General features: G+C 39.8%; 1 protein-coding gene across 6 annotated transcripts in view; it reads right to left on the reverse strand.

Moving 5' to 3' along the window:
- Window positions 1–22,269, reverse strand: part of atf7 (activating transcription factor 7) — a 130,071-nt gene that overhangs the window by 6,494 nt on the left and 101,308 nt on the right. For all 6 annotated transcript variants that reach the window (XM_062971612.1, XM_062971610.1, XM_062971611.1 and 3 more), the window contains 7 exons: window positions 15,916–16,050; window positions 13,249–13,406; window positions 11,584–11,683; window positions 9,901–10,014; window positions 9,319–9,459; window positions 7,278–7,475; window positions 2,854–2,962 (listed from right to left, as the gene is read on the reverse strand). In XM_062971612.1, coding sequence (XP_062827682.1) covers window positions 2,854–2,962; window positions 7,278–7,475; window positions 9,319–9,459; window positions 9,901–10,014; window positions 11,584–11,683; window positions 13,249–13,406; window positions 15,916–16,050 — 955 coding nt within the window. The remainder of the gene's footprint in view (window positions 1–2,853; window positions 2,963–7,277; window positions 7,476–9,318; window positions 9,460–9,900; window positions 10,015–11,583; window positions 11,684–13,248; window positions 13,407–15,915; window positions 16,051–22,269) is intronic.

Consider the following 22,269-nt stretch of genomic DNA (forward strand, 5'->3'; position numbering starts at 1 on the left):
CATCCCTGGAGATCCAGGATGAATAGCACTCACAATTCTTCACATAGATTTTAGAAAATAAACTGGAACAAACTGATATCACCAAGTGGTGCAATGGTAGTGCAATGGGTTAAACCCTTGTGCTGGCAAGACTGCTGACTGATAGGTCAGCGGTTCAAATCAGGGGAGAGCAGATGAGCTCCCTCTGTTAGCTTCAGTTTCCTGTGTGGGGACATGAGAGAAGCCTCCCAAAAGGATGGTAAAACACCAAACATCTGGGCATCCCCTGGGCAATGTCCTTGCAGACAGCCAACTCTCTCACACCAGAAGCGACTTGCAGTTTCTTGAGTCACTCCTGACACGAAACAAAACAAAACCAAGACTAATGGCAAAAATATAACTGAATACGGCATTGATAGAAAGAGTGCATCCTGTACAGTCAAACACACAAGAGGAAAATCTAGCCTGGTAATAATGATACTGCCAGTGATACATCCTGTACAGCCAAACACAAGAGGAAAATCTAGCCTGGTAATAGTGATACTGCAGTTCTGTTCTAAACCAATATTTATATGCTGCTTAATATGATCACTCCCAGTTTAAGTCAGCTACTCACTTTGACTTCCAAAGCCTATTGGCTGGGTTGGGGCGGGTGGGGGGGGGGGGGGGGGGTAAAAACCTTTAGCAGACTAGATTGTAAATTTTGTATTTTGCTTCATTATCTCCTTGCATGTTAAGATATTGGGTCACACATATCCTCTCCCCAACCTGTAAAAATAATTTACAAGGTACTACAAATAAAAATAACACAACGGTGAAGGAAGCTGTAATTCCATCCCTGCTCTACTAGCGTTTTTGTCTGAGGAGCTGCTTAGTCACAAATCTAAGTAATAAAACTGTGTATGCATGCGTGTGTGAGGGGGAAGAAAGAATTTCATGTTCATCAGTCTGATGTGAGCTGAATTTCTATTCCTGCAGCTAGCACAAAGCAAAAACTAATAACATGAACGATAAACTCCAAAACAGGAGCTTATAACAGGGAAATGGAGTTGAAGGGGAGAATTTGTTCTACTTTTCTGTATTGTACACAAAGCCTTTGGGGGGGGGGGGGGGGAGAGAAGGAGGAGGAGATTTGGTTTCATTGCCACATTTCTCAAGCTGTGAGTCACTGTACTGAATCAAAATAAACCGCATATGCCAAGAGCCCTGCAAGGCACGAATGTATGTTCACTACATGCAAGTGTCATTTCTGAATACCCACAGCAGGAAGGCCTTCTGGAGCACTGATATTTTTTTGATGTACATTTGCACTATTTTCCACTCTCTTTCTGCCATACTGATCCTAGAAATATTATGTAAAGAGCCATCCCTTGAGTATCAGGAGGCAACACAGATGAGAGATTTTATTAATAAGAAACCTGAAGAACTCAGGTTATTGAAAATGATGTGAGAAAGGGGAAAGAAGGGACAGATATATGAAACAGCAGGAAAGAAGCAGTTTAAATGAAAGGAATGGACAACAGAAAGAGGAAGAGATTTCTGGATGTGGTACTTTTCCCATTGTTTCCCTTAGATGTTCTTAATTTGGAGATTCAGTGAGATAAAAGAGGGTGTCGGCTCATATGTAAGCAAAATATGTATTCTTCTTTAAATTTCCTTCAACCTTGATGGCTTTCATGTTCCCTTATGAACCAGCCCTTATGGAACAGTAAGTATCTTTACACTGGCTTCTAAGTGATGAAATTTTTTGTGTTTCCCAGACAGCAAACACATCTGGCTCTCACAGGGAGCTGTGGCCAAGTCTGATAATCCCTATGGTGTGTGAACCTGGATGGTAAAGTGTGTACATTTTGCATAGTAGTTTTACAGGTACAGTGTACCTGTGATGCTAATAGAATGGCCCTGATCAGAAGAGCCAAAAAGAAGTAAGGTATGAAACCCACTGAGAGCCTACTGTAGTGGATAACATATGTGCTATTTAGAAAGGTATATGCACATACTGTTTTTTGCCAGACAAATGCCCACGAAATGTAATTAAGGCTGAGACAGGGTTTGAATTAGGCTTTCTTAGCAAACCACCTAAACCACTACAATCTCACCAGTATTCTATAGTAAAAGTATTTTTTCTCCCCAGTTTCTAACTACTTTCAACAAACGTATATACCTGGTATCGCCTGCCTCTGTTACAACGTTCTGCCAACGGTAAACACACTCTTTGTAGCTCTTTCTTTCCTTCCTCTCTTTCCCTCAGACACCATCTCCTTTTCTCTTTCCCCCCCTTTATCATTATTTTGTTTTCCCTAATATATTTTCTCTCATTTCCTCCCTCCCTCCCTCTTTCCCTCCCTCTTCTCTTCGTTTTCTTTCTTTTCTCCCCACACCTCCTCTCATACTTTCCCCTTTCCTTTCTCTTTCTTCCTTCTATCCCCTTCTTCCTTTTTTTCATTTTTTCCTCCCTCCTCCTATTATTTCCTCCCCATTTCACCCAACAAAAGCCAATCTGCTTCACACCCTTTATTTTCCAGTCACATGATAGAGGGTCACTTCACCTAGCCATAGCAAATCCACATTGTCCCTTTTCCTTTCCTCTTACTCTGGGCCTAAAAGGGGTGGGTTTTGTTTTTAGTTCAAATATCCAAAGTTGGATAATGAAAAATATGTATGCCTCCTTTGGTCCAGTTCCATCAAGCCATGGAGGAGCCTTTTTGGTACAAGCCAACATATATACATACATACATACATACATACATACATACATACATACTTTGACTTTTATATAGAGAGATGATTATTTTATCATGCACTGAAGATGAAAGAAATCTAGATGTCTTATCCTTACTTGACCTGCAGGCACAGCCAGAGGACTCCACTTACCAAGATAACCTTGTGTTTTTTTCTGTAATGCAGTCACTGGGCAGTCCTTGTGAGCCAACAACAGTTGTTTGAGTTGAGCAACTTCATTCCTTAGTAGTGTGACTTCATTCTGTGGGAAAGGAAATAACATTTGCCCTCATTGCATGTGCTTTTCAGAATTGCTGCATAAAATGACGAATCTGTATGCCCCCTCCTTTGTCCACTGAGCTAGCCAGTCAGAGAGACTGTTGCTGGTTACTGACAGCAAGAAATGCTCCATTTTGCATGCCTTGTCAGGGAGTGTTTAAATTGTTTACTGTATGGCTTAATCCTGTTTTTAAGGGGGCGCCTTATGCCTAAAAAATTTCATAAGAGCTGAACTGAGCAATGTGATCAAATCACTAGTGAGCTTTTTAGTTAGATAGAAATATGGAATGCCTATTTTAAAAACAACGGTTCCCAACCTTTGTTTGACCAGGGAGCACTTTGACCAGGGACCACTCTCCAACATTAGTACCAAAAGGGTTATGAATCAGTTTTTGGACAAATTTAGATTCGGTTTGGTTACTTGGGGTGCTGATTCAGAAAATTGCATTGGATAGACCACATCAGCTCTAGTATCTGATACAGAACATATGCCATCCAGTAGTCACAATTTGCTTGCCCACAGAAAACCATATTGAATAATCTAGAGCTGATGTGGTCTATCTAATGCAATGGTCAGCTCTGTGGAAAGGAACAGAAATAAAATAAAATAAAATAAAATAAAATAAAGAGGAAGAAGGATTGCAGACTGGATTTTCGTTCTCATGGCTAACTGCTGGGCTGTGGCCCACAGGTTGGAAACCACTACTTTAAAGGAATTGTTATTGACTTCAACCCAAGTGAAGCAGGGTGGGCTAAAAATAACACAAGAACACAAGAAAAGCAAAGACATTACTGGTAGAAGGATAAAGAACTCAAATGTGCCTCCTTTATGGAAGTATAACAGTGGTTGGATATCAACCAAGGTACTCAGAGAAGGATTCTGTTCCAGTAGCAGAGCAAAGAGGGAGAACTGCAACAGAATCTAAGTGCTGAAGAACAGAGAGACAAAATGTTATTTCAGGAGATTAAAGCTCTCAGAATTCTCTAGTTGGCTTAGCCACTCACTAAGCTGGCTGGAGATTTTGGGAGCTACAGTCTAAAACAAGGGAGATTTTCCAACTTGACACAAGAGCTACAGACCTAAACTGAACCAAAAGCTATCTCCTGTAGCCACTCTTTACCAATAAATCAGCATGGAACGCCATCACTATTTGCTGGAGTGGCCTTTGGGGGTTACAGGCCACAACCTTGGGGTGGGGGAGTCACTAGCAGCATTTCAAAGTCAATCTTTAAGGCCGCCATAAAAGAGTGGGAAGATTAAGTTAGCACTGGATCACACACACTGGGAGAACTCAAAATGCTCTTTGTGTTGAAACAGAATTATTTCCAGGCAAAAATCTGTTTTGTTTTATTTCTCCTAAGTAGATAAGACCATTTAACACTGGATTAGCCCATCGTCCACGATATATGGTAAAGCTAAAACCCTCTTTCTTTAAGAGGGAACATCCCACCATTTTCCAGGACGTTCAAGCAACGTAACAATAATTTTAAAAATCACAGAATTGTGGGTCTTAGCTGCGATAAAGAGTATCACAAATTTGGTCAAACGTTGGAGAACAAATGGGAAAGTGACCCACCAATGTTATACACAAGACGAAAAGAGCAAAAAAGACAAATGCCCTTGATGTACTTCACCTAAGCAAGCAGCATGTCCTGTTTTCAATAACAACAGATTTGTCAGGTAGGAGAATATTCTTTATTGAGATATTAAGGAGCTGTATATAGCCTAAAAATGTGGCATAAACACTGAGAACTGGGAAGCCCTGGCACTCAAGCTTTGTAACTAAATATCAGCGGTTACCAATTCTACTGTGGATATTGAAGAGGCACGAATAGAGGGTGAAAGGGAGAAACATTCCAAAAGGAAAGCACATCAACCAAACCCTTGTCGGGAACGCCTTCTATCTGGAAATCTATGTCCTCATTGTGAAAAACCATGCAGATCCAAAATAGATCTCTACAGTCACCTATGGACCACTGTCAAGACCAGGGGTCCCCAAACTAAGGCCCGGGGGCCGGATGCGGCCCTCCAAGGTCACTTACCTGGCCCCCACCCTCATTTATAATATAATATTTTTATATCAGTTTTAATAATATAATATATTGTATATACATATGATATTGATAATAATATTATCATTTTATACAATATAATACTAATAATAATACCATATAATAATATTAATTCTATGTTATATATTACATATAATATTACAGTATAGTGGTATAGTTCAATATACCACCGCCCTGAGTCCCCTTCGGGGTGAGAAGGGCGGAATATAAATGCTGTAAATAAATAAATAAAGGAATATATAATGCTAATATTGTGCTATGCTAATAATATAATATATTGTATGTACATACAGCTGCTCTGAGTCCCCTTTGGGGTGAGAAGGGCGGGATATAAATGTAGTAAATAAATGTAGTAAATGAATAAATAAATAATTTTAGACTTAGGCTCCCCCAGAGTCTGAAATGACTTAAAGGCACACAACAACAACAATCCTAATTAACCTGACTATCTCATTGGCCAGAAGCGGGCCCACACTTCCTATTGAAATCCTGATAGGTTTATGTTGGTTAAAATTGTTTTGATTTTTAAATATTGTATTGTTCTTTCACTGTTGTTGTTGTTGTTTTGCAATACAAATAAGATATGTGCAGTGTGCATAGGAATTTGTTTGTTTTGTTTTTTTCAAATGATAATTCGGCCCCTCAACAGTCTGAAGGATTGTGGACCGGCCCTCTGCTTTAAAAGTTTGAGGACCCCTGGTCAAGACTTTACCCTTGGATGACAATCAAACTCGGTCACGAGTGATCACCTATGATGATAATACCGCAGGGAAAGAATAATTTCCCCATGCCTTGGTAGGAACTAGCCTCCAGAAGAACTCTACACTCTGAAACATGACCTCACCTAACATCAGAGGTCAATTAAAAGATATGAACTGAAGTCATCTCTGATGCCACAAAATGGCAAAGTGAGCTAGAATGTCATGCATGATATACAAAAACAATTGATTCTCTCAGAAAATGGTCAGAATGGCCACCATAACCTGTTTTGCGTTTATGGAGCAAAGTAGATGTAACAAGCATATCTTTTTTCAACATCTTGAGACTGTTTCTTTCCTACATCAAATCTATTCTATGTCATGAGTCCTCTTTACTTTTTGAAGATAACACACATCAAGTAAAGGGGCTTATGTGCCAGAGCTTTCAAGATGCTGTGTCATTTGGTATGGTCTGTCTGTCAAACATAGCAAAAGGTTGCATCCGGAGTTCATGATGGTGTGGCAGACAAGTGGAATCAAAAGCTATTAAGAACCTATTGACCTGGATGATAGCATCTCCTCCACCTTAGGACTCCAGCAGAGCTGGAAAGTGTTTAAACATGTTTTCCTGCTACACTGATTCAGAGAGCAGAACACAAACCACCCTGAAGAAGAAGCAAAGTGTTGTTTCCTGAACAGCTGCAGTGAAGAACAGTGAAGGCTTTCCAAGTATTGTTGTAGGCACAGATTGAGGAATACCTACAGGAAACCAGGGGACCTAAGATTGCTCTAAAGTGGAATCCCACGGCTGGCCGAATTGCCTTTCTTCCTCCAGACTGAAAGGCAGTGAGTGAGGATGAAGAACAGTGTTCCTACTAGTGATTACTATCCAACTTGAAGGTCAGCCATTTAATCAGAAAATCAGGGTCAATGAAGGGATTATTATGGATTATGATAATAGATTTTGATATGGCTCATTCCATAGACAGGAAAAAAGCACCAATTCAGAGGGCCAGTAACCCCTGGCTGCCGCCACCATTTCTCCATCCAGGATTTCAAGCTGCAGAGAGAGTAGAGAGTATCAGGTTCCACTGGGACACTCTCTACTTAAATAACAGTTAAAGTACTGTACTCATATTGATCAGTGGGTAAGTCGAGTCAGGTTTTTAAAATTTATTTTTTACTAAAATGTCTAGGTTTATACATGAGTAGGGTAGGTAATCTACATGTTGAAGTGTTAAAGTCCTCTTGTCAAATTCCTGGCCACTACAGAGCAAGGATGTCTCTATGCCCAATGAAAAAAGCTAATCACTTCACTGTGGGAATAAGGGGATAGTTATCTCATTGATTGTTCACATGATCTGCACTGGTGTTACTGGGCATACTTTTCAGTTGATGGTATGTAGCAATACATCTCACATGAACTGTCAGAGGATGCAGGTCTTAAAAGTTAAGTACAAATTGTTATAATTTTTGTGATTTAAATAGGAAGACGCCGAGACACTGCGGTGCTGGCTGCAGACTTACACTTAGTTGGATGTTCTGGGTCGTAAGCTCCTCTGCCTTCTTTTCCAGGGATGAGACCCACAGCTTGCGTTTCTGGCGGCAACGGGAGGCTGCAGCGCGGTTGCGCTCCAAGAAACGCTGTCTTCGTTCATCAGGATCCTCATCCAATGTGCGTCTCCGTCTGCCTCCTGTACTAGGAGTGGGTTGAGCTGGGGAAACCTAGCAATGAAGAAGAGAAAATGAAAGACTGACACCAATAAGCAAAATGAATAATAGGCTAGTTCAGTTGTCTTGGGGAAGCCTAATAGCAGGTAGTTAGGATCAACACTGAGGATAGAATTTTTTTTTCCAGTTCTTGATCTCACATCATCCTTATAAATTCTCATCAGACTATTTAGCTAGAAAAGAAGCATAAGATTTTTCCTGCACAGTGATTCAAAAACCATTCAAACATCAACTGAATTCATTCTGTTTAATGAGAACTACATTACAAGCTTTAAAAAAAGATTTCGGCAATGTGATAATCACATTGAATATCTTTACATTTGCACTCCTTCAATTGTGGAACCAACACATCTACAAATCTTCTGACATTTTTCTGTTGTTTTTTTTTAAAGAACAAAGGAAATTAACTGTCAACAGCAAAAACGGATCTCCAGGTTTTCTGCCTCAGTTCAGCCTCATCAAATGGGATCTATAACTAGGCATGCCTGTTTACACCTCACTACTATTCATTATCAGTCAGGCAGCATATGGATAGTAAACTTCTGGAAGCTTCTGTCTAGCTGACAGAGCAGGTGGCAGTCTTGATGAAATGCTGGCATTTGGTTAGCTGGCAGGACCAAATGGAGAAGCATTTAAACCCAAGTAATTAAAATAGGAAGAGAGACAGAGGGAGTTAAGATCTCAAAATACTGTCTTTTATATTCCAGACTGTGTCCCTATCGCCTATGATGCCTAAGTGATAAATGCCTGGCAGCAACGACGACAGAAGCAACACAATATAGGCCAAGGTATGCAGGAACTCTGTGCCAACATCTCATAAATTCTGCAACTAGAAATTCTAAATTTGACAACTGGAAAAACATATGGATGTAAGATAAACACACATAATACTGCTATACCATACTTATTTTAAATTGCAAAATCTATTGTTAGAATAAAGGATATTTGTCAAACTGGAAAATTCAACAAAAATATAGAAAAGACAAAGTTCTTTATCAGACTGTATAACCAGTAGCTCCACAAGGCTGTAAACACAGCTTTCCATCAGATCCCTCACCACGACCAATTTGTCACTGATATCATACAGACTGAACTTTATTGCTGACAAAGGTCAGAATTTGCTGCTGGAAGGGTGGAAAACCTCTATTTCATTTCTGCTTTCAGAGATCTTTCTATGCAAATTGAAGGACTGAGAAAAGGCTCTCCACTTTCTCTGATACTGCAGAGAGGAGGTGGCCCCAAGTCAGCTTCATATATGTGCCCCAGGACAACAGGGCATTGTGCAAAGTTAAGTACAAGTTATTTCCTGGTGACTAAAAGATGGCCCAGGGTGACATTTTTGTGCAGAGATTATTATTTTGAGAATAAAAGAGGCATCAAAACCTTCAGCGTGCACACATTCATCTATTTGTCTCTGGAAACCTATTAAAATGTTTTAAAACATTGCAGAATATGCCTAAGCAGAGATGGTAGCAGAACAAATAATCTTGCATAGAGTGTAAGCTATATATCTCACAAGTGATACTTGCCAGTCTTCAGCTCTATTAAATACAAGCTTATTGTCTCTAGTTACCATCTAGAGACTGAACATTTTTCTATTCTTACTTCTGATAAACTGTTCATTTTATGTGACGGCTCCTGTTTCCTGAATTTAACAGACGCCATTCGATTTGATATTAGCTATGCTCATGGTATAGAGTTGCAGCCAAGTACTTTTTCAAGTTTTTAGGACAGCGGTGGGGGCTTTTTCAAAACACCTGGAGGATCAAAGGTTCCGCAGCCCACCTTTCGACACAGCATCCCCTCCCAATCCCTAATCCATTGACTTGAAGCACACCTGTGGCTGTGCAGGGGAAGGTGCATCAGGGTGCTGGATGAGTATTTGACCTTGTTCTGGATGAGATGTTACCATGGTGCTGGCAGAACTCACTACCATACTGTTTCCATTTAGTGAGGAAGTCAGGCTGGCTTTTAGTCTCTATAAGGGCAGAAAAACAACACAAGATCAACAGTGGTTCAATGGTTTCTTTCCAGATGGAGAATGAGAACTAGCAAAACTCTTTAGGATGAATGGGTGAATAGACAGTTTTCATCGCTCATCAATACAATTAAGCTTCTTCCAACTGCATCCTCTTTCAGGCAAGAAGCCAAGGGTATGAAATATAGATTTACTTTACATGTGATTGCAAGGAAAAAAACTAAAAAACTAAAAGTGTGCATGTTTGAGAGGGAAATGCTTAAGTTATCTCATATTTTAAAGTAAAACAAACACACAGACCCCGAGAAACTTTGGGGACATTCTCCCATTCTGGAAAGGAGACAGATCCACCTCTCCCTGTACAATAGATTCCAAACTTGATTATTAGTCTAATGAACAAAGAACATATTCATTCTTGTACTACCATGTCAGGGAACTCACCATTTTGGCTTCTGAGTGCATTGGAAGGCCTGATGGTGAAATGGAGCCACTGCTGATAATTGGAGGGCCTGGAATACCAGGAATGTTTGGCACCACAGACATAGGCCTTGCTAGCTGTATGTTGGAAAGAGGACAGAAAACACATTGTGTATTTATAATAAGCTCTTTCATTAAAGGAGAAATAAACAAAAACATTGCTGAAAAATAGTATATATCAGAAATCCCACCAAAAGTACATCAACTAACATTGTAGCTGCTTAGCAGAGAAGAACAGTACTGATAGCAACTCAGAAGAGGAAGCAATTCAGCAGCAGTTCAGAAGAGGAAGAAACTGCAGGCAAAAAAGGAACATTTTAATGGGTTCCCCTTTTTTCTCTGAACCATTCCACAGACTAAACTATAGAAAAACTCAGCAGACATCCACAGCATGTTCTGGCTCCGTTACCCAAATAATACTCCCATATGATGATTTTATCCAACCTTCTGCAGTATGAGACCTTCCAGATGTTTGGATTTCACCTCCTATCAGTTCAAACCAGCATGGCCAACAATTAGGAATGCTAGGAATTGTGATTCAAAACACATGCAGAGGCCTAGATTGGCAAAACTTTACTTATTACAATGGTAGGTTATATGTGCAACATCTCAAACATATATTTAAGAACATGCTGGATAAGGCTGAATGTCTATCTACGTCAATATTCTGTTTAAATCAGTTGATATGGAAAGTTCAACAGCAGGATGTGAGTGTAACTAGAGCCTCCATTGCACCAAAAATGTGTTATGTGTAATGCAGCCCTCACAAAAATTTCTTTATGAAATTAGATACTGCTGGTAATGAGAAAACAGTTTGATAAGGGTTGTTTTGTGAGACCAATCTGTGGTATTGTGTGACTGGACTGGGGAAGCTCAGGTTCCAGTCCACACTCACCTACTACACTTACTGGGTGAACCTGGGCTAATAATCCTCTTTCAGTCTATCCTACCTTCCAAGAATATTGTGGGAATCAAATGAGATGAATAAAGCATATACATTGCCTTGAGTTCTTAAGAGGAAAAGGTGTTTTGTTTTAGAAATGTTAAAAATATTAGTTTTTGAGATTGTATTTCCACTCTGGTTCTGATTTCCAAAACAGAATGCAAAGCACACCCTCAAAAGAAAGCAGCTCCGGATTTGCACGGGCTGTGTCATCAGCAGCAGAAACAGTGCAAATTGCACCAGACGGCACTCTCATTTGTCACTCACAGATCCCGAGAAAATTCATATGCAGAAATAAAAACTAAATAACCATTTCATGCCCCAAAGAGTCCAGGGAGGGAGGTTTTCTGACTCAGAGAGGCCAACATGTTCTCTGTAAGCTTGAGTGATTTCAGCATAGAGCTAGCTAATCAGCAAGCCTGCCGTTCCCAGCCCTGGAACCAACAGTGTCAGCCATCTGCTCAGACGGAGGCTCAGTTCTGAGGCCTGATTGCCCTACAATGTGTTTGGCAGGCACTGCTACCTTGCAGGCAGCCATCTTTCTCCACCCCCATATCCTCCCCTCCAGCCCTGGCTTATCTCACATGGAGGGAGAAAGAGAGAGAGATGTCAATTTTGCAAATTAAAGTGCCCACATATGCTCTACAAAGGGAAAAGCTGTCCCTTCCTTTATCAAAAGCAACTGGGTGGGAAGCTTCTATTACCGATATGACAGAAGGCATCTGAACGGGAGGGCCAGGGAGGACAGGCATGGTCTGCCCATTCACAAGGTGCATGACAAGTGGTACAGAGCTGGTTGGAGACCTGGAAGAAAACAAACAAATAAGCAAAAGATACTAGGAATCCCACTCATGCGTAAAACCACAGATGTCTCCCATTGCATTCTAGATGCAGAGCATTGTCTCAGAGCCCAACAGCCCACTCATCTACCTCTTTGTAACTCTTCACAAAACTACTGGGATAGCATTGCAATAGTTGGAAAATAAGTCAGTAGAAAAGTATAAAGTAAAGAAGTATCAAGAAATGCATCCTCCAGAAAAGGCATGAGTTGCAAAAGCACAGAGACTACCAAGTGTGCACTAGTCTGCTCATGTTCAGAACTGCAAGCACTTCTGACTTTCCTGTCATTTGGCATGAGAATTACAATGCTTGAATCAGTGATCAATGTCGGATCTGAAAGTGAGAGTTGAGCCAACTTGCAGCACAACTTGGTCAGGTGCAGAAATAGTACCTATCCCCCAGGGTTCTGTATCACTGTAAGAGCAGACACTCAAAGGGTTTTGCAAAGTGGGCAGTACCATTTTGAACTCAGATCAGACCAGCAGTGGGATACTTGTCACTGATTATACTTAAATGAAGGTAAAGAGAAAGAAAAGGAATTAGTCCTCTTGAAAATTGTCCTTCAGCAAATTCTCAACAACTGTCCTAATCTACCAACCATTTGCCCTATACATATTGGGGGGGGGGGGAACGGGGGGAACACAGTGTCTCTCAAGATTCAAGGGTGGATCTAACTTAAACTAACTTAAGCAGGCAGTATCTGGGATGAAGTTACTTCTTAGAACAAGGTATGGAGTTACTGGCCTTTCAGGTGGACCTTTGGGATCCTAGCCAACCAGTGAGAATTTGTAGGAATTACAAACAAAATGTCCAGAAGGCCAAAAGTTCCCCACCCATGTTTTTCAGAGAGGATTAGTCTTGTCGTCAAACTAGACATTACCTATAAGAAACCTGCAATAATTCTCTGTATGTGTAAGAAAGTAAGTGGGTGAGACAAAGAAAAGAGGTACAGAGGTACACAGCTAAGGCATGGAAAAGCCTGGAAAGTGTGGCAATGCTTCTTTGCCATCCTGTGGCTCTCACTCATCCACCCACTCATGCGTAAAACCATGGGAAAAGCGAATGTTCAGGAAAAAAAGAAAAATCTCTTCTAAAAGCTAGATAGGAGGAGCAAAAAACTAAATAAACATGGAGACCAGAAGCCAGAGTTCTCTAAAAGGAGGAGACTGGAGCTCTCTTTTTTTCCTGGGAAGGCACCCAAGCAGTGTTGTGGGAGAGAAGATAGTGGTTAGAGTCTTTTGGGAAACTGCATGAGACAGAGTTTAAGCCTGCTTCTTCTTCTGTTCCCTTCTCTATCTTTAACTGGGGGACAGAGGGCAGTAACAAACAACCATGTGCTTGGAATAGTAAGATGCTATTCTTGAACACTTCTTACAGTTTTATATATCACTGCCATCCTCCACAAAAATGTAATACTGTGATTTAAAGGAAAAATTGCCGATTCATTCAATAGGTAACCGAATGGTCAGTTTTAAGCACCTTGAAGCCTGCAGCCTCTTCCCCATATCAACCACCATCCTGTTACTTACCCAAGCTGTCTGTTGGAAGGTGGCGCCTGGGTGATGACCGAGGTTGGGGAAGGTAGAGTAGGTTGGATGGGATCATATCCCAAGTGCAGCGGCAGTGACCCAGGACGTACAATGGTTGGAGTTGGTGTAGAAATGATCACAGGCTTTGAGACGCTCTCCTGAGAAATATGCACACATTCAAAGCCAGATATTCTTATGTAATGTGACCAATTACTTATCCCTCTTATCCCATCTGTAGAATTTCCAAGCCACCTCTCATGCAAAAACAGAACCAGTAACTTATTTCAACAGACAGATACCAAAAGTCCTAAATCCAGAGGGCTAAAATCATCAATTCATCTGCAAAAACTTCTCAGGCACTTCTAAACATTACTGTCAGAAATCCCTGTACATTCAAAAATAAAAAGGCAGAATCTAATAGTCTACATACATTTGGGGGTTCTCTAACCCTTATGCCACCAAATATGGAGTTCCTTTCAGGAAATCACACAACTATGGCGAAATGAGTAGTGTCTGCTCCTTAACCCACCAAATGTCTATCCCCAGCAGACACCACTCTTCATCTAGGTAGTGCTCTCGGTGTATAGCTGCTCCTCTATGCTTGCAATTTTGCTTAAAAATGTTCACTCTAGGAGTCTCTAGGCCCTCCAGTGTGATTCTATGGTCAATTTCCTCCAGTCATGCTGGAGGGCATAGATATTGCTAGAGAGAACATTTCTCTAGGAATGTCAGGGTCCTCCAGTGCAAATCTATGGCCAGCTTTCACTGGAAGCCAAATCATGTTGGAAGGCCTAGAAATTCTTAGAAGTTAAAAAATAGCAATGTCTTTATTTGTGTTTTTTCACTTTCATGATGGTTATGTGCTCCAGACCCAGCAAACATGGAGGGTTGAATGTATAAAGCCAAAATAATTATTTATGTACAAAAGTTAAGCATAACAAAGCAGAATAAGTATTTATTACGTTTAAAATATGATGTACTCTCTCTCACTCTTCTCTAGCTAACTCAAAACCATCAAAATCACTCATATATTCCTATACCTAGCTAACTCTTAATCATAATTCTTCCTCACAAAGACCGTCCACATTCCCAAGCGATCCCAGCAGTCTAACTAAACTAAATGCTAATTGTCTAATGGCCATTCACCAACTGTCACTCACCAGCCTTATGCAAATCTGCTAAAACATTCCACCAATTAGCATTTGCTCCAACATTCCTTTCCCCACCCCAACAGCTCCTTACAGTATATTTTATTATATGACTGAATAAATGAAACATTATTTCTTAAAACAAACCCATGACATCGCAGTACTCTTCACAATTTACTGCAGTGTAGTAGCATTTTGTTTGCAGGTTTCCTTTGTACAGAGTCCTGGGACTTATAGTCTTATAATAAGATATAGTATGATCCCTGTATCTGTGGGGGGATAGGTTCCTGAATGTACAATGGAAACAGAAAACTGTGGATAATAGCAGCCTTACTGAAATGAACAATTTCCATCGGAAGTTACCGCAGTTATCCTGAAGGACCTAGAAATTTCCTAGAGTTTTGTGTTCTCTAGGAATTTGCTTGAGCCTCTAGAGCAACTCTGTGGTAACACCTGACAGAAGCATATCATAGAAAATCACCTGGAGGACCTAGAAAAGTCCTAGAAAAGACTTATTCTGCTGGATGAGGTAAGTGAAACTGCAAGTACTGGCCCCACAGGTATGGGGTTCTTGCTGTACTTAGAAGTCTCTGGGTAGAAAACTCTAATGCATATTCCCCTAAATGAGGTCTCAGTCCAACATAACTAAGTAGTGTGCAAGATATGCACTATGTCAGAAATCCAAACAACTTAAGTTGAGCATGACCAGAATAAAACATGTAAATGATTATTTGATAGGTCTTCACTTTATTTTACAGAAAAGGGCTAGGAGGTGGTCTTAAAACCATGTCAGTCACATCAAATCCTAATTCTACAATAGAGCAATTATAGAGAGGAAAAGGTGGTGAATGTGACAAGCTAGGACATCACCTAGAATGTAAGAGAGGATGGGCAGCCACTCCGATTGGAAAAGCTCCCCGTACAGCACTGGTGCCCATTGACCCATAGACATTTGAACAAAAACAGGCTTAGCTTTTCAAATTGGCTTTGTCCAAAAATAGTGAGAAAATGGTTTTTCATTTCTGAATACCTAACAAGTTCACTTGGTCCCTGGCACATTCTGTAATTTTCAGGTGGACTCCTGGTCCTGGAGATAATCCAGTTTAGATTCAGGTAAAGCCTGGACCATGTTACCTACTTTGCAGCCCTCTGCACAACTTAACTTTTGTGTATTTTTGGGCACTAGGAACAGTGCAGCCAGAAGACAAACATGGTCAATTCTCAGTTACTGAGTTTACAGGCCATCTGGATCCAATTCCAACACCTCTCTCTAAAGAAATGACAATTCAAAGAGGAACTAACATCAACTACGTTTCCGCAAACCTTGATCATTCCTGAGCTTTTCTTTATACTACAGCTTGGTTCAGATCCATCTTGGTTCTCCTACAACCATGCCATTAGAGTTCAAAGAAATAGTGAACTTTTGTTTAAAGCTTTCCCAAGTTTCCAACATGTTTTTAAAAAAACAAAAACAGAGAAAAATCAACAAAGATAAAAACACAACTACCAGACAGCTCACCTTCTCCTTGGCCTGCGGTGACCGTGGACTTGTTACTGGACTATCTGGAGGGGAAGAGTCCACCTCAACTGGCTCTTCTTCTTTTATTTTGACATCTGGAGTAGAGGGGAGAGACATATCCAGAGGTCCAGAACACTATAGAAAGAAATAACACATATTTCAGTGTTTTGCTTTAACATGCACACAAGATGTTTACAGGATACTGTCTATTATCTTCTAGGACTGTTTGGCATAGTCACCAACATCTTCCTGCAGGATTGATTTGGGGCCCCCAAACCAATCCTAGCTTTTAAAGGTTACTAATGGCTGAGGAAGCTTTGGCCTTCCATATGTTGCTTTTATTAACTCTTTATTAACTCTTCCATTTAAAAACGGGACACACACTAATATTATTGATGCTGTGTGTGCAGCAATCTCTAGACAAGGTGTTCTAAACATTTTTAGTATGGAGGAAGCCTTGAAATAATTTTCAGACCTCAGGGAATTCTTGTATTGAAATTATTAATCTACAGCTAAAAAGATGTTTATTCTTTTAACAATCACAACGTCTCGAGGAATCTCTAGTGACCTCTGGTGGAAACCTATGGCTCCAGGGAGTAATTGTTGAGAAACTCCGCTCTAGACTGAGAAAGTGTATTGTATTTGAAAGGGGAGCAGTTTGCTCTACACCAGAAAGAAAATGTTGAGTTATATAGAGGTTCTGGTGGCTCATATCATAACTGGTTATTAACAAAAGGATGGGGTATTCTTTCAGATTCTGTAAGTTATGCTTAAATGAGCTATTCTTTCTTCAACTATTTTTATCTGCCAATATAAAAAGAAAACTTGCAGGTCACAAAAGGCACCTTCAATCATAGAAGCCCTATATGAGTCATTTTTGAATTATTGCTTGATTTGTCAAAAGCCAACAAGAGAGCTATGCAAGCTATTACAAATCTATGACCAGTCCATTGCAATAAAACCTCACCATATGCCTGTGCCTGGCAGCATGCCACCACACCTATTTTCATTTCAGCCGTGTTACATGGCCTTTTCCAATTTTGCCCATAGCTGCTTGTTGCTTTTCTAGATCAAGGAGTAAGTGCAACAGGAAATGGTAAAAACCAGGGGTATGGTGTGCTCTTGGAAAATCAGGAAGGAAAAAGAGCACATCAAATGGTCCTAGAGTGATCAAAAACAGAAGCACAGTGCCTCCTCAAAGTCCTTGGATGGTAGCTTGCCAAGATATTTTTTAAAGGGATATAACGATCTTCTGAGAAGCAATAGGCATGTCAGCATGAGCAAGCTATCCTTGGAGGTATTCAAGACAGGAAACTGTCTTTAGTGACTTTTTAGAAAACATGAAGAAGAAACACTTAACTGAATCATATAGCTTTTCCTGTTTCTTATTCCCCAGTTTTTTGCTTGATGTCTTCTGCTGATCTTTGCTGTACTACTTCTTGTACACAGATTATTCAGAAATAATACTGTCATTAGGCAGAATGCAATGTTCACCACCAGGGAACAAATGCTGGGTGACGCTATGGAGGCGAAAGTAGCTGTGGCTTCCAACTGTTCTCCTCTGGCACCTCAAATTCCTCATTCTACATGTCCTAAGCAAGCCTGAATGCCTAGGCAAAGTCCAGGAATATGCCCCTTACTAGCAAAGGTCAACAGCTTATTTGTCTTTTGTAGACAGAGCTGGAGGGGTTGCTGTTGTCAACTTAGAATTAAGGCGACCCCAATAGTCCTCCTCAAGTTGCTCTATTTTCAAAACAATCCTGCTCAGATTTTGAAGACTCAGAGTTGTGACTTCCTTAATTGAGTCCATCTACCTGCAATGCATCTTTAAGCATGAATTTTAAACTCATGTGTTTTGGTCTCTGTCCTGTGTGATTAATGTGTGTTTTACAGAAATGCTTTGATCTGTATCTTTTATGGAACTGAATTTTAATGTGTGTTTGTAGAATTTTTATAGTAGTTGTGTGTTTTTAACTGTGCTGTGACCCACCTCCAGCCATGGGGAGAGGCGGGTAAGAAATACGATGATGATGATGATGATGATGATTTTCTCTTTTCATGCTGCCTTCTAAGCAGCAAGTCATGTGTTCTCACTGGATGTCCAAAATAAGACTCCCTCAGTTTAGTCAGCTTGGCTTCTAGGATCCTTTTAGCAGTTCACAATATCAGTAGAATTTTTTTTGAGGACCATATCTCAAACGAGTTAATTTTCTTCCTATCAGTTTTCTTCACTGTTAAGTTTTCATAGCCATACACAGAAATGGAAATATAATGGCTTGGATCACCCTGATTAGTATTCAATGATATATCTTTACACTTCTTCTCTAGTTCCTTCATAGCTGCCCTTCCAAGTCCTAGTCCTTTTCTGGTTTCTTGACTACAATCGCCATTCGGATTAACACTGAACCAAGAGGTGGTAAATCTTGAATTATCCCAATGTCGTCAACATCTCATTTAAAGTTATATAAATAACCTATGCATATTATTTTTGTTTTGTTAATGTTCAGATGTAAACAAAGCTTTGCATTTTTGCCTTGATTTTCTTCAATAATCATTCCAAGTCAGATTTTTTTCTACTTTATGCAGCAAACCATTTGAGACACCCCTACGTGTTCTTCCTGAACTACACTACACTTCCCTGGACAGTAGCTACTGCTTCATCCTTCAACTTGTCCAAGAGAGGATCGGGGTCATCAACCCTGATTGGTAGTGGATCTCCAGTTCTATGGATTATAACAGTTCTTTTGTATCCTACTGTGTATAAACATCCAATAGGGTTTAACACAGAGACTTTCATTGGCCTTGCACTGACTGATGCTCTGAATGAGAAGGACATCACTAAAAAAAACAGCACATCCAGGAATATCCCCATTTTCTCAACTTAATTACAACAAACTCAGTGGCTGGAACTATCCAGTTCTCCCTCCAAAAAATCCCACACAAACTAAAACTAGAACTAGCAACTGGACTTGATTGAGCCAAATGTTCAAAGCATCTCATGAATGTGCTCAGTTGCGCCTGCCAATTTTTTTGAATAGCAAACCAGCTGGATCTAAAAATCCAGGCAATTCTAGCTGGGGTAATTCCTTCAGTCTGTCTGAAAGTAGCCAAGCTTTGAATGCTTGCAGTCTCCTGCTGGAGGTCAGAAATATCAGAGCAAATCATATTTAACAAGAAATAAACTTCCAGCAATCCATAAGTTGTAGCAGCAGCTATTAAAATGGTACAACAACATTATGATGGGTGGTCTTACATATAAAATGTCTGGCTAGACTGTGGGTTGTCAATTATTTATACAACAGACCTCAAAACGAAAGTTAATATTTTGTGCCGTAACACTACTAATAATAGGTGAGAAACCCAGAACATATATGAAAGGACTTCGTCTATAGAAGAACATGAACAGCAAAATCAGAATGCAAGATAAAGACATAGCAAAGAGAACCATAGAACTATTTTAATCTATTTGAAATGTAGAAAATGAGAGGAATTTGTAGCCACGTATACTCAAGTTGTTTCCGACTTAGGGCACCCCTGAGGGGTTTGTCTTTGAATATCTGAAAGTTATAATCTACACTTTCAAAAGAAAATAAATATCCCGTTCTAGTGATTTTTAGATGCCAAACATCTTTATTCGATCAGAAGTTTAATCTATTTTATCAGCTAAATTATTTTTATTTTTTCTCTAACTTCGCATTTTGCACCAGATAGGTTTTAATATAGTGACTGCATAGGAAGGAATGTTTTATGGACACAAAGACAGTATACAAATAATAACTGAATTAATACATAAAATTAGAGTTACAACATTCTGATTCCCCCAAGTCAGTATGTTTTAAATATATTTATGTGATGTAATCTTCATAGCTATTGAGCCATGAAAAAAAAGTTGACTGAATGGGGAGGTCTATGTTTTTACAAAATAGATTTCAGTTTGGAAGACAAAAAAAAAACAGTTTTCCAAATGCTTCAAAAAACCAGAGCACGTTAGACCTCACCACACTAGGGCATATATCCGCTTCAAATCCAGTTGCTGCCTCCTGCCAGATTCTGGGGTTTGTAGTTTAGTGAGGCCCAGGACTCTATAACTGCACAGTTTAAAGGCCGCTTCCTAAACTACAAACCCCAGAATTATGCAAGATGCAGCAACTGGATTTAAAGTGGAAAGATGCTCTAGTGTAACGAGGTCCATTTAAACACATGAACGCACATACATACACAATAAAACGAGTGGATATTTTTAGTATTGATATTAGTACTTTAGCACAAATTAATTACTTCCGCACTGATTGCTATCTCAGTGTGATGTAGTGGTTTGAGTGTTGAACATAACAACAAAAACATTGAAAATGTGAAGTAATATCTCATGGCTGTCATGATCTTAGAGCTTTGAAGAATAAATGCGCGATAAGCCTGGCCCATAGGCTTACAAAGTCAAAAATTAATTGTCTACTGCTAGAGTTTGCAAGGATAAAGTTCTGGATACAGACAGAATTGTTTCCATGTTGAGGGATTTTCTTGCATCCATTACAGGATTTAAGGCAAAACACAGAATGGGAGGGAAATCCTTTATTGACCCAATTAGTTGTTGCAGACTTTGGAAGCTGTCCCAGCCATAGCTGAAATCAAGTTTCACAAAACCAATGTAAGATTTAAATTAAATACTGGAGTAAAAGAATTATGTGAAGTTTCTTCCCAGAACACTTTGATGGGGAGAAACGAGATTGTGCATCTTGTGGATGTTTGCACATTTTGAATGAGAGTGGCTTTCCTAGAGGAAAGGTAAACAGGCATAGGGGGGGCTCCAACAGCCTATTTCTTGCGGAATCCTTCCTGGCATTTTCAGCTTTCTTTAACAAAATGTGCACAAGCTGGAATTTGCCAAACTGGCTGAGTAAGAAGCAAATTCACCCCTGCCTTATGCTGCTCTGTTCAATGACTGCAGAGATGCCAAGATGAATGGCAAATGCTTCTGCATTTCTCATTTATTTTAAAGTTATTACATTTCTTACGTACGCTTGAAAACTAAACATCATAACACTACCTGAATTTAGGTTTCTGCTGCTTCATGTAGGCTTGGAACATGCCAAGAGAACATCTGACAAAATAACAGGAAACAACAAGCAGGAGGTAATTCACTCCAGCTATAGAAATGAATACCAGGTTTATTCTGGGGAATAATGAGATAATTATTTTTCCCGTGACCCTCCCTTTGAGCGTTCCCTTAAAGACTTTTTTGGATCATTCTCATTCACCTTTTCTGTACCTCCTCTATTTTCACACCCCTTTTTGTTTTGTCTTCACCTTCATTCCAGCTGTTTTATAGGCAGCATGGATTCACACTGGTTTTGGCAACAAAGGCAAAAGCAATGAGTCAATTCATTTCAAGCACGACAAGGACCTCTCAATGTGTTCTACTGTCTATCCATTCTTCTAACAGGAGTCCAGTGGCAGAGAATTGAGCTGCTATTTTGCAGTCTATGGTTGAAGGCCACCTTTGTAGGAATGGGCTGGGAGCCCTTCTTCCTCTTGGCTATTAGTGGACCCCAAAATTAAGTCCAGTGGTGCAAAGATCAAGCCATTCAAACTGGGAGCCCTTCCTCCTCTTGGCTATCAGTGGACCCCAAAATTAAGTCCAGTGACACAAAGATCAAGCCATTTTAGTGTATATTGTAAATAGTAACCTCCTAAGCCTTTCACTATTTCTTTGTTATTGTATATATTTCCTAACCTGTTTCCTAGGTGTATGTTGATTTGCTAGTTTGACTCTTTGGTGTGAGAGGGGTTATAGACATGTGATTGTACTGAGCATGTACAGACTCAGGTCTCTATTTTGTAGTTAGTCTTGCATCAGACCTCAATGGAGGTGGATGCATGTATGTGTTTGGACTTCAATGAAAGCAGGTTGCTGTTTGGACTTCAGTAGAGAAGTCTGTTTAGAGACTTCAATGGATACAGTATGATTATGGTCTTCAGTGAATACAACTATACTCAAAGACTATGGACTATTGATAAAGAATGAATCTCTGCGTACTCAACACACAGAAGCTATATCCTGTCTATAACTGAACTTCAATAAAAAATGTTCCTGTATGGTGAATTAATATAAGATGTTTATGAGTAAACAAAGAAGACTTTGTTTTTATCTCTTAGTGTATATTTTTAACTAAGAGGTTTCAAGGGAGTGTATATCTTTTGGGTGACTTCAACTGCAAAGAAACAACCATCCTCTGCTAACCAAATACATTTTTGTAATAGCATGTCTTTATCCTTGGCAGTTTAAAAACATGGTTCTTTAGTTTAACAGCTGAGTTACCAGTGTGTCATTATATGAATGCTTATGAATATCAATTC

Source organism: Anolis carolinensis, chromosome 2, assembly GCF_035594765.1.
Source record: "Anolis carolinensis isolate JA03-04 chromosome 2, rAnoCar3.1.pri, whole genome shotgun sequence".
In the NCBI taxonomy this organism is placed as follows: Eukaryota; Metazoa; Chordata; class Lepidosauria; order Squamata; family Dactyloidae; genus Anolis; species Anolis carolinensis.